Raw genomic sequence first — 14,490 nt, forward strand, 5'->3', positions numbered from 1 at the left:
ATCCCTCAATTAGCTTTCTTTTTAAAAAAAAAAAATAAAGCAAAAGGAGAAAGTGATGCTCTAACGTGTATACCATAGTATCTACTTCCCTATTGATGTAACAAACGATTTCCACACATCGTGAACCACCGCTAGGTCGACAACGAAATAAATCACACTTAATTGCAAAGATATGAGATTTAGAACCATATCTCATCCCATGTTACTCTAATTAGTAAACGTAGAGCATTTGCCTGCCTGTGCTAATCATCTCTCATTTAAAGATCTTGGCGAGGAGTCGTCAACCATTCAGGCTCACAGATTGTGCTTACAATTAATGGTGCAATTCAGAGGTAATCCTTTCCAAATGGTGTAATTAAGCTTGAATATCAGAATGAACTCTGGAAAGAGAAGCTTGCTTTAATCGATGGCTTCTGGCTTCCTAATGGAAAGGGATGAACTAAGTCCCATAAGGCAATGTTACATGCGTGCGGATGAAGGCCAAGTAACCGTCTGGTTTGATCAGGGAATAACTGCATGGAGGCCATGCATGCAACAAAATGTATCAACAAAAGGGCGAGATAGAGAAACTTTCATCTTGTTAAGCGCCGAGGAGATGACTTTTCAAAGTATTCCGTGGAGAAGCCCAATGATGATTTGAACAAGATGAAACAAGCAGCCTTGGCTGTATTCTTTCCTCAAGAAAGTTTCAAGCTTAAAGCAGGGGCCTGGAAGGAGAGGTTTAACTTTAAACCTAAATATGAAATTCATGTTGACGTTTAGACCTTTCAAAGAGACGTATTTAAGATTAATGGTTTGTGACATGGACGAGATAGCACGGCTCTAAAATCTGCCAAGCACATGCAGCCGCCCTGTCCTACAATTTCCTTCATTTAATTTTTGTTTTCTGCGGATTCATTTCATCCTCCTGGTTGCTGAATAATCTTCGAACAGAAAGTACTAGAGAACTAAGTCGGTTAAAAAAGAAAGAAAAAGCGGAGGGGAAGGGGGGAGACGAGAGAGAGCCTTTTCTGTATAATCAATGGAGACAAGTACTCACTTGGATACAACGCTGCCATTGATGGTCTTCCCTATTGGTTTGGACCAAGACTGCCCCACTTAGTAAATGCTTTCACCATCAAGCTCAGCTTTTTGCAGATACCTATTCTGTATATATACCAGCGTCACCTTTATTCTTCATGTCCTCCTCCACGCCTTGGTTTCCTTCCTTTCTCATATTGAGGTTGGCTCAAGAGCCAGCGCACCGCCATGGCCGCCCTCGGTTCCTTCATCTTCTCGGTCCTCTTTCTGTTGGTTACCATTATCGATTCCTCGTCTAGCCTGTGGAGCAACTACTACTACACTTCCTGCCCTCAGGCGCATACCATAATAAAAGCAGGCGTTCAAGAAGCTGTAAAGAAGGAAGCCCGCATGGGGGCGTCCTTGCTGCGCCTGCATTTCCATGACTGCTTTGTGAATGCAAGTTCCTAGCTAACTCTCCTACCAATCTCTACATATATATCCCTCGCTCCTCTCTTTTTAATTACCAAGGATAAATTGATTGATAGATTAGATATTAATTGATATCAGTTCAATTGCATGAAACACTCGCATATTCAAATGCGCGCTCACCAATCATGTATGCGAGGCACTGGCGATATTTAGTTAGACATTCTCCATTTGGTTCCTCCGGCTGCTCACAACATACTTTCCATTGTATTTAATCACATCCACTCTGCACTACAGATGTGATGGTTGGAATATATATATATATATATATATATATATATATATATATACTGTCGGCTGCCCAGTGTTGCTGGACAGATTTTTCTATTTTATATTGTTAATAACCACCGTGATAGGTGTATTGGAGAGCGTTTTCAATTGGCTACGGCTCTTCAAGACTTTTAGCAACAGTTTGTGAGATTTTTAATGACAAATTTTTTTTAAAAATTCAATCCGACGACACTTGGCAGTCATGGTCTTTTTCTTCTCTTCTCTCTCTCTCTCTCTCTCTCTCTCTCTCTCTATATATATATATATATATATATATATATATATATATATATATATATATATATATATATATATATATAATGGTACCATGTATTGCTGGATGATTAAAGCATAAAATTTTATTGCTAAAACAGTTGCTATATTAATGTTAGCCTTTTTATGATATGGTAATGGTTTATGGTAGCTTTAGTGATGGTTTATGGCCCTTTTTACGATGAATTTTTAAATTTTCATGAAACCATGCATTGTCTTTTATATATGTGTACACACACATATACACACGCAAGAGTTCAACACTGTTGTATGTCAGTTGTTATTAGCTAAAATTAAAAAAAAATAATCACTAGATCAGTATTAACCTACAGTTTGTGGTGCACAATTTATGGAAATTTAATAAAACAATAAATTTCTAAATTTTAGCGGTTTCGGATGATGTTGGCTTTTCCTACATGTCAGATGGTATGTAAGTTCGTTATACGAGCCCGAGTGCGCGCTCTCGGGCACAGTTGTATGACTAATGCATAGACCTCGCACCCCATATTATTAATAACACTTCATACGGGGGTGTATAGCTGATATGACAGATATGTATAAGCTGGTATATTATGTTTTACTTTTTTTTTTTCAGTAATTTCAGTTTTAGTTTAAAACTAGAGCCAATGTATAAATACAAGTATCGGTGAGCAAACCAATACGGTATTGCCGGTATCACTGTAAAGGCCGGATCGCACGCGAACACGCACCACAAGTATCGTTTTGTAGTTAGGAAAAAGATGGGGAGCTGAGCGGTAACGCTTTCTGATTACTATGCTCGGCCTTTTTTCAATCCGTTCGAAAAGGATTGAATTGGAGTTCATTGTATGAGGCTATGTTCATTCTGTGAGCTAACTACTTGGGCTCTCTAAACTAGTTCCTTCTGTGTTTAATTCATTACAAAATTAAGCCAAAGCAATCTGACCGCGTATTTACGTATAGGGGTGCGATGGATCGATCCTGTTGGACCAGGGAGAAGGCAACTTCACCACCGAGAAAGAAGCACCTCCAAACAATGGCTCAGTCCGAGGCTTTGAAGTCATCGACAGTATCAAGGCGCAGTTAGAGAAGGCCTGCCCGGGGGTCGTCTCCTGCGCGGACATCCTCGCCGTTGCTGCCCGTGACGCCGTCGTTGAGGTAATTATTAAGGACGTCTCACTTGCTCTTACCTCCGCTTGCTTGTCGCCGTCGTCTTAATTTGTGGGCACCATTAACTTAGTTGCTGAGTAATCAATTCCATCATCAAACGCTAGGTACACTGGCTCCGGCTCCTTTGCATCGGTTGACTGCTGACTGCCTTTATTGTCTCGAATGCGTACTTGGAAAGCAGATAAATTAACAATAACATATAGTACCTGAAACTTTTTACTCATGAGTTGCAGCGATATAAATGGATCCATTGCTTTCGATCGTCAATCAGATTACAGAATCATTTAACCATATTCGATTATTGGTGGGATTTGATTCTGTATGCAGTTTTTCATATATAATTTGAGTTTGAATATCCAACTCTAATGTTTCATTGAGATTCAATAAAGATTCAATTCGATTACATAGAAGTTACGAACGGTAGCTCTTATATTAGTTGGATCAGAATTTGGTTCCAAAAAGAAGAGGTCCCATTTTGAGTCTTGAATTTGAATCTAATTATATAAACTCTGTCGATTAGTTGAATCCGGTGGAAGCTGTATCAAACTTCCTATCTGAATAGTTAGCACAACTTTATTTTGTTACATGAAATCTTTTAAATGTTTACTTACGGACAATCGTCTTTAATGTAAAACTTTAAGTATGTCTTCAAGGTTCTGATTGATATATAGTAAACTTTTATTTAAGAGTATTTTTTATGAGTTTTATGATCCAGGCCCTTTTTTCCAAGGCAAAAGGTTCTTGTACAAGTGTCCAAACACATGAAATTTTATATACAAATAAAACCTATCAACGTCATTTCTTTCATCTTCAGTGGGATTTCACCTTTGTTTTAAAGGAACAGTATTGATAACAAATACGTGCAAAACTACGCTCGGCCAGACTCTATTCATCGTTTACGCATTCTCATGTTCGACACTCTCACAGCTGTTGCTTAACTCTAATTAACTGCTGCTTAACTTGATGACAACGAAGTTCCTCTGCTTAGTGTTTTCTTGAGACTTTGCGTCTCTCAAGACTGTCATTTAGTGATTGACTTTCTTTTGAATCGTTCCGGTGGGTGGGGGCAAAAAAACCAGTTGGGAGGTGCGCCATGGGGAGTTCCACTTGGAAGAAAAGACGCCACAACTGCAAGCCAAGATCTTGCCACTCTGCGCCTTCCTAACCCTGACTCAAATCTCGCCGAGCTGATAGGGAATTTTTCGGTGCAAGGACTTTCAGAGTATGACATGATAGTTCTTTCAGGTGGGTTCAGCTTCGCAACTAGTATACTTATTCAGTTTGGTTATTCATGGATACTTCTTTTGACGGCTTCACATCTGATTCGCCTGAATCAGCCAGTCGAAGGACTCGAGTCGTAAACCAATTTATATAACGCATTTCAACCTGTGCAGGAGGGCACACAATAGGGAAGGGCAGATGCTTGACATTTAACACGGCACTCTACCAGGACTCGAACATCGATCCTTCCTACGCGGCGTCGTTGAAGAGTAAGTGCCCCAATAGCGCCACCGACGCGACCCTCTTCCCCATTGACGTGCAGACGGAGAACGTGTTCGACAACGACTACTACAAGAACCTAATCCAGAAGAGGGGCCTCTTCCGCTCCGATCGGGTGCTCTACAATGGCGGCTCCGCCGACTCCACCGTCGCCTGCTTCGCCAACAGTCAGAACAAGTTCTTCAAGGAATTTGGGATCTCCATGATCAAGATGGGTCGCATCCAGCCAGCTGCAGGAACCAAGCTGGAGGTGAGGCGCAACTGCAGGAAGCCCAATTCCGTGGCCTGAGAGACAGAGTACATCAACTTATGCGACTCTGTGAGCAGTTTGTAACATTATTCCCATATATATGTATCTCCTTACGCTATGCCATCGTAATCAATAAAGATTTGGTTGAAGGAACTGATAAGTCTCAAGCCAGACCAAAAAGAAAGAGAATTCAAAACGATGCGAAGCAATAGAATGTTTAATCGCCCCTAGACAAGAGAATGCCTAAGCAACGGATGCTACATGTTGTGTTCGAAGCACAATTTCTTCATGAGAACACCTTCATGCTCTAATTTTGTGCTCCGGTTGAGTTTAATGACCGCAGATCTCATATCTGCGGCGATCTTAATCTGACATTCGTGGGATCGGATCTCAAGTCCATGAGTTTTATTGGTACTTCATGGATTTGAGATCCCTGGTAAGAATGGATGTTAAAGTCCATAATTTGATGAAATTGTGGATTTCAAATCCTCTCAAATCTGAGACCCATAAAAAATCAAATGCAACTTAGGGGAACCTTGTCATAAGGGTATATATATATATATATATATATATATATATATATATAATACAAATTTTCTAACATGCCCCAAAACCCCCTTATCATAAAAAACAAAAACAGGACCTATTAAAATTAATTATTATCATTTTTTTTTTTACAATCTAACCTTATAGATATAATCTTAAGAGTGATTTGATGAGAAACATAGATTAAGTTAGTCTTTTTCTTACTTAAGTAATGCTTTTCTTAATAGTACAAAAATGAACTGCTCTTATAACATCAAAATTTTGACAGCATAAAGACCAATTACTTTTATAAAAATGACTTAAGGTAAACAATGATTTATATTAAATTAGTGTATATAAACACATTAAAAGCTTCGCATTCTGTTTAAAACTTTTGTTAACATGAATGTAAGAGGTTTGACTTTATCCTTTACCCAAGTGGTCTGGTATCTACCAGTCGCTCGCTCACACACACACCTCATGATGCATTGGTGAGCTGTAAATGGCCGGAGGAATTCTTCATCCAAACTGAAGACGGAAAAATCTATGGATCCCAAGTGTGTGTCTGTGTATATGATTTGAACTTAGCTATCTACCGAAGATAACATACATGTATCTTCTAACATTTGAAATTTTCATGGTTACAAGTTCGTCCCCACATCTTTGTGCAGTTAATTAACTCTCTCGTTTTGTCAATATGAGAAGACCTTTTCCATTTCAATCTACGGTTGAGAATATTTGTTCATTTATACGTGGGGCCTGACCAGCAATTAATCTACTTTTACCAGTCACTGGACAATGACCTCTAACGACTACTTTTATTGAGCACCATGCTATCTTTTCCTTGCTAGCTAAGTTGAGGAGACTAGGTTTGTCGTGCTCTGTTTTGGTTTCGGAACACGAGAAGATCAACATTATGCGATCGATGAGACTTGATCACGTGCGCTCTCTGGGGATAAGTCTAGACTCTCGCTTTCAGAGCTTTAGGTACATGCTTCGATTTACAAAGCCATAGTCTAATGCCTTCCCCTGTTGATAGAATTTTACCAGAAACAAAAGTTTAGGGGAAGCAGCATTAATTGGAATTTCGTTTTCATGGTCATGTGCACTTGGAAATCCAAACTGTGTCCCTTTCGGGAGCGTGTGGTGCTTGTTGATCACGGCCCCAACACTTCACGTACTCGGCACGTTGCTCCATGAACAGGTCAAAATAGAAACATAAGTTTTCTTATATATATATATATATAGCTGGGGGCTACTTTTGATCTAAACGAGGGTATTTTTGTCATTTCGAGCACCCAAACATTCACTAATCGAACATGTAACCAGCTTCGCTATTTCTGTGATTAATGCATAGTTCTAATGTCCAATTCAGGAGAGATCCCAAGGTGTATACGTAAAGTGGTGGATCTTGGGTTTCATACAGGTGAATTGTAGTTCAATATAATTAAGTGGGTATCACTTTTTTGCAGAAAAAGAACTATAACATACAAGGTGAAATTGGAGAGACATGCTTATGGGTTTTTACCTCCGACCAGGTGCTCTACGATGGGAGTTCCTCCCATTCCACCGTCACCTGCTTCGCCGACAGCCGGAACAAGTTGTTCAAGGAATTTGGGGTCTCCATGATCAACATGGATCGCATCCAGCAGCTGCAGGAACCACGCTGGAGGTGAGACGCAACTTCGGGAAGCCCAATTCCATGGTGTGATCAGAGTTGGAGTCCATCAACATAATTGTCTGGCTCAGTTTGTTCTTACACGTTTACGTATCTGCCTTTGCTATGCCATCGTAGATGTGGCTGAAAGACCCCAGCTGATAAGTCTCGAGCCACCACAACGGATGGGCCTGCTACCAAACACAGCCTCGGGGAAAGCAGCTCATCGATCTATACGCTGAAGCCTTGAAGGGTGAAAATCAGAATTCTCCCTCGGGCTTCACGGGGTTCTCCACCTTTATACGAACACGTATGGGCTAGGACGTTTGGTTTGATGTCCGTGTTACAGTGGAGATACTTAAATACACTAGAAATACGACTGCCCTTTTCTGACGTTATCAGTATAGAAAAGCAGACCTCCTCCTCCTACTGTACTGTGAGCTTCAGACGCAGAGTCTCGCTCCCTAGTATTTGCCTTCAAAATACAGTATAAGAGAAAAAAAGTACTTGTAAACTATACCAGGACGTACTGTATCTCGCCTCACTTGGTTCGCATACCAGTCGTTTTCCCTGGTTAATTCTACCACTCCCTCGTTGTCTACCTATTGATGTCAACTGTATTTATCACAGTTGACTTCATATATATGTCATTTGGTTTTGGGTATTATCTCTGTGGATTCAAGATGGCCGCTCGCACCTGTAAGCATTTTTATATCACTATTCTTAATTGTTTGCTTTATGAAAAATAACATATATTGTTAAAATGTCAGGAACAAGGACGTCTGAGTAAAATTTACCTTCACTCCGCACCTTTTCCTCTTAGTTGTCTAATTGTAGAAGGGAGTGTAGAAGGGAGTGCCCTTGGTGGGTGATGAGGGCCGATTGTTAGTTTGATTTTTATATAATTTATTTTCTTAAACTGCAAAAGGTATGTGCACAATATTTAGCAGTTTTGACCCGAAGAACAAAAAAGAAGAAAAGATGTTCGAGGTATCTTTCATACGAGTCATTCTTGTCAAATACTTTATTCATTTCTAACTTTTGGCTTCGTTTACCTCTACCGGACCATGTTTCTTTTTCAAAATCTTTTTCTTTTTGTGTGTCCATGCTACGGGGGCCAAATCGACGTGCCTGGTATTTGAAACCGAAAAAATAAAAAATAAAATAAAATAAGGTCGGGTGGTCGGTCTCTTTCAACGTGTGGAACTATGTGTCGGCCGGTGCCAATGCAAGCACATCTAAAATGACATTGCAGAGGAGCTGAGCCCCTATTCCGCCACATGCAATACCTAGAAACCAGGGTCAGTGACTGAAGTGCCTCTCATAAAAGATGCAGGCTCTTTCACGGTATACTTTCCATCTTATCCTCACTCAGCGGCATTGAGATTTTGATATCTTCTAATTCCTGCCATGTGCCCTTTGTGGAGAAAAATATATATATCGCTCTTTGTGCGGAGGTCGAGTAGTCGATCGCCTCTCAACCTTATCTTCAACCAATGGCATTGGAATTTTGATATTTTGTAAATCCTGTCGTCTGCAGAATGAATTTTAGCCGTACCCATTTTCTCATTTTGTTTTCAAATTTACCACCAAATGAATCTTGTTTAAAAGCTTTTCACGACGATTAATCTCTTCACCAGAAAGAACGTGATTCAAACCGTCAATAATAATTCATCCTTCTAACGTCACCAGCATTACTAGAGGCGTGATCGATAGTAAAAAAATTTCAACTCTTCCTTCCTTTTTCTCATAGAGAAAACGAAAAACAAAGGAGCGGTGACATTGTCCTCAGGCAAAAATATACCATGCCTGGAAGGCTAGATTACAGGAACTTGACTCCATTCAAGTGAACACAACACCAGAAAAGGAAAAATCCCAGTCATGAGATAGGCTTCAAAGAAGACAGCGACAGTACGAAAACAGTATCCATGTATAAATACGGGTGTTATTGCTTGGAAAAAACTTGCAAAAAGTATTTATATCACTGCCGGGTAATTAAGGCGGGAGTCTGAAGCTGGAAGACAGAATGAAGCTCGGAATATGCGGTATGACCGAGCATTCTGGGGACCCTCTTCTATCACATCAATATCAGTAAGCAGTGAACCATCTGCACCCGTCGCTGTGTGGTGAGAGGGACTGGATCCTAACTCGTACATCAATTATTCATCTGCACTACTTTGTTACGCAAACGAACAAATCTCCATTCATCACTGCCAGGCGGCCATGATATGTATCCAAGCTCCCCACATCCAAATTAAACTTGAGCCGATCACTATCAGAATCCGGATTCACCCGTATGAGGTTTCATCGTAGCACCAAAGGACCCATATACAGTCATGTCAATTGTCATCCAGAGTGTTTTTTCATAAATTGAGCACATCCTAGGTGTGAGTTACTGAGCTATTGCCTTGCCCACACGGACATGAAAAAACTTTTTTATTTTTTATTGATAATTTTGAATAACTTTTCTCATTTATATATTGCTGTCCTATAAACTGCACTTTTTTGCTGATGACAGCAAACTAACTAGGAGCCCATGATTCACTAGCCGTCAATTAAAAAACCAATTTTGGTGCAACATAATGATCCCTTCTCCTTTTCGCTGGAACAAGTCCAGCAAAATTTTTCAACGTGAACAAACATGAGAGGCAATTGCACACTTTCACGTCTTTCCCATTCTCTTAGAGGTTCTCTTTACATCTTCATAGGTTGCTACAAAAGACGGAGGCAGGAAAAAAACAAATAAAAACGAAGATCTTGTCTTTCATAGCTGGAGTCAAAAGGTTAGCCCCTGAACAGCAAAAGGTTTTATTTCGTGAATGCGCCGGTCGGTATTATCTGCTGTGATTGGAATGCAGTTTTATGACTCGTGAATCCAAATCTGAGTCCTTGATTCGATGGGTGCACATAAGTGCTCAAGGCGTTTTATTTCCGGGGCATCTAACAATATTATATTTTCAATGGTCAGTCATATTTTATGCCTGTTGTACATGGATTTGGTTTTAGAAATCTATCTTCCGAGAACAACAAAAATTTGGGGAGATCCAATTACGCTGGATTTGCAGGTAAAGGGTGCAGGGCATCCAAATGGTGTGCGTTCCCAGTCAGAACCTTTAACTTTGGGGTCATCAGCTAAGGATTGGATCTGAACGTGTACTTAACTTGAATGACTTAACATTCTCTCTTCAAAGTTTGCCAAAACAATAAACTTTTCCGGCTGAAACAATTCGAACGGCAGCCTGCTAGGCGGTCGTCGATCTGCAAGGCTGGGCAGAGGCTGATAAAACATTCGTACGTCTCTGAGGCAACAGAACATTGAAAAGTAATAAAGTTTCGTTGCAGCTGGCAGACGATACGGCCGGCCCCGCAGCACCCGTCATTGCCCGGCATATGGCTCGAGACAATCTGGCAGGGGCGCAAGAATGCAGACAACAAAAAGTGACACTGAAAACACCTTTCTTGGCCCGTTGGCTGTGTCCGCCATCAACTGACAGCCTGACAATTGGAAAACCAGATCGGTGTATGAAGAATTAAAAAAGAGCAAAGGGATTTACACGCACCAGCAATGCTTAGAAGAAGTAACTAATGACAATTTGATGCGAACTAATAAAAGTACAGAGTGAGTCTAAGTAGAAAAAACCTCATGTAATGAAACACAAGTAGGAAAGCCAAATTTTTTTCTTCAACATGAGAAAAGATAAGTACTCAAGCAAGAGAATAGCAAGGGTACGTAAGATTTGAAGTTGGGTTTCCAATTTGACACCACTGATGTTCTTTTGTTTTATTTTCTCAATGGTGACAAGGTTACTGTGAAATGAAATCTACTGAGAAAGGAGTTTCTGCTTAGCTAGCGAACTGGCAGTACAGTAGATCCTGGTGTTGCAACAAGTGAGAAACTTAAATTAGAAGAATCTTCGAAAGAAGCAAAAACCTTTAATTGGTACCAACACATCCTGCATTCATGGAATTAACAAGAGAAAGCGGCTCCGGCGTAGCTAAAGAAAGCAGCTCACACTAGTAAAAAAACAGGACATTGCCAAATAATTTTACTACATCATGAAATCTTCAGAGATTTGTGCTTTAGAAGTGGCCGCATTGTTGGCACAAAAAGGATGATCTTCATTTACTTGTTCACAGTACGCTTAGAACGATCTCTCTCTCTCTCTCTCTCCCGGTACACATTGAAAGGAAAAGCCAAAGAGCAAGGTGAAATTAAAAAGGCAAATGTCGACCCGCCCTCTACGTTCCAAATTTGTGCAGGAGGCCTTGGCAACTCTAGGACCACAGCAGGACTTTGTTTGGATGTGTGAATGGCCATGCGGGTAGCCATCGTGCATCAGTCTGCTGCACATGGCCGCTCTATCTGTCCTCTATAAAATCTCGCAACACCCCTCACCAATTGAGCACATCCAACTACCTAGAAATGGCTTCCAAATCCTTCTCTTCTTTCTTCTTCATCTTTTTCTTTGCAGCCGCAATGTTCGCCTCCTTCCCAAGTTCAAATGCACAGCTCTCTGCTGGTTTTTACGACTCCTCCTGCCCACTTGCGCCCCTCACGATCCAGACGGTTATTACAGCAGCAGTGCTGTTAAACCCCAGAATTGGTGCCGGTTTAGTCCGCTTGCACTTCCATGACTGCTTTGTCAATGTAAGTGCTTACAATTTCAGCACTCATTCATAAGCGTACTGCACACTGTTTTCTGCTCTTTTGTGACTGTGTGGAAGAATCACATGTTTTGTGCGTTTAAAACAGAAAAATGAACATTAAAGTCATCTTTTTGAACATATAACATAAATGTTCATAACTCTGACTCTTTGTTTTAAAATTTTGCGAAATTTCATCTACAAAATCTGGAAAACTTTAGTTTATATAATATTCTGACGTAACGCTTACATCTGTAAGGTGGGTTTGTTGAAAAAATAAGTAAAAGGTTTTGAGAAAATGAAAGGACAGGTCGACTGGCCAACTTTACACACATTATATATATATATATATATATATATAATCACATGTTTTTTTACCAGCTGATACTAACCATAAATTAAAACACTTAGGGCCATTTAGCAACAGTAGGCCATTATTGTTCAGGCAGATTCATAAAATACCGTCACATAATGCTTTAGGAATCTGCCACTATCTTTGGGACATATTGATGAACTGTTGCCAAATGCCCTCCTAGATTACATGAGTATTTTGAAATTGTCTTATGCATGTGCTTTTTGATCCAATTAAAGAGAAAATTTGCTGCGCAATTTTTGATCGAGAGCGTATTTCTAACTGTAGATATTTGGAATTTAGGGATGCGACGCATCGGTGCTTTTGGACGATTCCCCAACTTTAATGAGCGAGAAGACTGCAGTTCCAAATAACAACTCATTGTTGGGATTCGAGGTCGTAGACACCATTAAAACTGCACTGGAGCTTCTGTGCCCTGGAACGGTTTCTTGTGCTGACATTCTTGCAATTGCTGCACGCGACTCCGTGGTGGCGGTAAGCCCTCGTGTTTGATGCATATGTATAAAGCAAGTATCTTGGTATATATGTTCTCAAATCTAGTGACAATTCCTGCCTTTAATCATTGATTGTAAGGCTACATACGTTTTCTTGAGAATCTCAACGTAAGGATCTTTCATCTTTCCCTTAAATTTTTTTTTTGTTCTTCGCGAGCACGCTAAGCTTATAGCATTCACTTTATACCATTATCGAATAAGTCAAATTTGAAATGTCCAATTTGGTGCTATTACATGCTTTCCGCTAAATCTTGGGCTTGAGGCAAGAGTTTTGGGTCGCGATGTCCTGAATTCATGGATATTTTCAGCATTTAATTGTCATAATATTTGCCAAGAGGCTTGGCAGGGTTCATGACTCCTCTAGAACTTTTAGAAAATAGGTTGGCTCCTATGAAAAATTTTCAATTTAGTGTAAGTCATAACCTTTCGGCCTCCCCAAAGGTGCAGTCCTCGCTCCACCGAGTGCTTTTATCACGAGTGCTCACTGTTCCTCCCTTTATTTGCTTTTCCCTGGCTTCATACATTCCATCACTTTCTGGGATAGCAAGACAAATTATTGTTTCATATCAAACGACAAAATCTACTTGTCGTTCTAGATAATTTGCGGACACGAATTAGGTTTCACCCAACTTTTCCCGGTCAAATACTAATTGCCAGTGGTGGAGCCACAAAAAAAAGTTAAAAAGTTTTTGGAGGGCCACTCTTTCACACATTTTTATAGTTGAAGGGGCACTCATATATATAGATATATGTATATATATTGTGTTAACAGTTATCTTCAATGTTATATCTGTTTGTTTATGCTGTGAAATTTAGATGGCTTTATATATGATTAACTGCGGTCATCGTTTCTGTTTATGGTTATTATCAGCTGGGCGGTCCGACATGGACGGTGTTGCTAGGAAGGAGAGACTCACTCATAGCGAACCAAAGCGGTGCCAATTCAGACCTTCCTCCACCCTTTCTCAACTTGAACCAGCTCATAACATTCTTTGGCAACAAAGGCCTGAGTGCTCAAGATATGATCGCCCTTTCAGGTTCCTGATTCCTCTCACCATCCAATCACTTCTAGTTTACCAGTACTTTTAAAATGATGAAAATTTTGTCTTTTGAGTGTATATTTGTGGAGTGTACACCTCTATGCATGCTACTCGATCTCTGAAACCAAGTGAATGAGATTTAGTCATCTGTAGATCCAAGCCAAGTTCAGCCCTCTTGTCCATTGCTAATGCCGATGCTACCAGATTAACGCATTGTGCTTATTACAGGGGCTCATACGTTCGGGAAAGCGAGGTGCGTGAATTTCCGCGCCCACTTGAATGAGAGCAACATTGATCCAAACTTCGCTGCGACGCTGACGCCTATTTGCAGCAGTTCTACTGCCGACGACAATAATCTGGCGGACCTGGATGTTTCGACGCCTACAACTTTCGATAACGCGTATTATACGAACCTCCTGAACAGGCAGGGCCTCCTTCACTCTGATCAAGAGCTCTTCAATGGAGGCTCTGCCGATGCACTGGTGAGGACCTACAGCGCGAACTCCGACACTTTCTTCTCCGACTTCGCCGCTGCCATGGTCAGGATGGGCAACATCAGCCCCCTCACCGGAGCCAATGGCCAGATAAGACTGAACTGCCGAACGGTCAACTAAATTTGAGATTTGAGGCTCGATTTCCGTGCTTCTCCGAGCGGATCACTTGCTTGGTTTGCTTAGATTTTGCCTTGATGGGATTCAGAAACAAGTTCTGCTATAACTTACCTTAATGCACATTGTATTTGAGCGTGATTTCTTTGTTGAATAAACAGGTGCATTTGTCAAATTTTCATCTTTATATAATGGCACGTAACATTTTATTTTTAATTT

The 14,490-nt window shown here is 40.5% G+C and overlaps 2 protein-coding genes across 2 annotated transcripts; both read left to right on the plus strand.

Moving 5' to 3' along the window:
• Window positions 1-1,166: 1,166 nt before the first annotated feature.
• On the plus strand, window positions 1,167-5,083 carry LOC116262131 (peroxidase P7-like). Its single transcript, XM_031641234.2, has 4 exons — window positions 1,167-1,458; window positions 2,974-3,168; window positions 4,260-4,425; window positions 4,575-5,083. The coding sequence occupies exons 1-4, from the start codon at window positions 1,249-1,251 to the stop codon at window positions 4,967-4,969; spliced, it is 966 nt and encodes a 321-aa protein (XP_031497094.1). The 5' UTR covers window positions 1,167-1,248; the 3' UTR covers window positions 4,970-5,083.
• Window positions 5,084-11,505: 6,422 nt separating this feature from the next.
• On the plus strand, window positions 11,506-14,487 carry LOC116262130 (peroxidase 2-like). Its single transcript, XM_031641232.2, has 4 exons — window positions 11,506-11,760; window positions 12,412-12,603; window positions 13,495-13,660; window positions 13,892-14,487. The coding sequence occupies exons 1-4, from the start codon at window positions 11,536-11,538 to the stop codon at window positions 14,275-14,277; spliced, it is 969 nt and encodes a 322-aa protein (XP_031497092.1). The 5' UTR covers window positions 11,506-11,535; the 3' UTR covers window positions 14,278-14,487.
• The last annotated feature ends 3 nt before the right edge of the window (window positions 14,488-14,490 follow it).

Source organism: Nymphaea colorata, chromosome 10, assembly GCF_008831285.2.
Source record: "Nymphaea colorata isolate Beijing-Zhang1983 chromosome 10, ASM883128v2, whole genome shotgun sequence".
Classification (NCBI taxonomy): Eukaryota; Viridiplantae; Streptophyta; class Magnoliopsida; order Nymphaeales; family Nymphaeaceae; genus Nymphaea; species Nymphaea colorata.

Excerpts from the sequence above, each read along its gene's own strand:
- LOC116262131 (XM_031641234.2), top strand. The coding sequence starts at position 1,249 with ATGGCCGCCCTCGGTTCCTTCATCTTCTCGGTCCTCTTTCTGTTGGTT. Across the intron at positions 1,459-2,973 it reads TCCATGACTGCTTTGTGAAT|GGGTGCGATGGATCGATCCT; the intron begins GCAAGTTCCTAG and ends ATTTACGTATAG. Across the intron at positions 3,169-4,259 it reads CCCGTGACGCCGTCGTTGAG|TTGGGAGGTGCGCCATGGGG; the intron begins GTAATTATTAAG and ends CAAAAAAACCAG.
- LOC116262130 (XM_031641232.2), top strand. The coding sequence starts at position 11,536 with ATGGCTTCCAAATCCTTCTCTTCTTTCTTCTTCATCTTTTTCTTTGCA. Across the intron at positions 12,604-13,494 it reads CACGCGACTCCGTGGTGGCG|CTGGGCGGTCCGACATGGAC; the intron begins GTAAGCCCTCGT and ends GGTTATTATCAG. Across the intron at positions 13,661-13,891 it reads AGATATGATCGCCCTTTCAG|GGGCTCATACGTTCGGGAAA; the intron begins GTTCCTGATTCC and ends TGCTTATTACAG.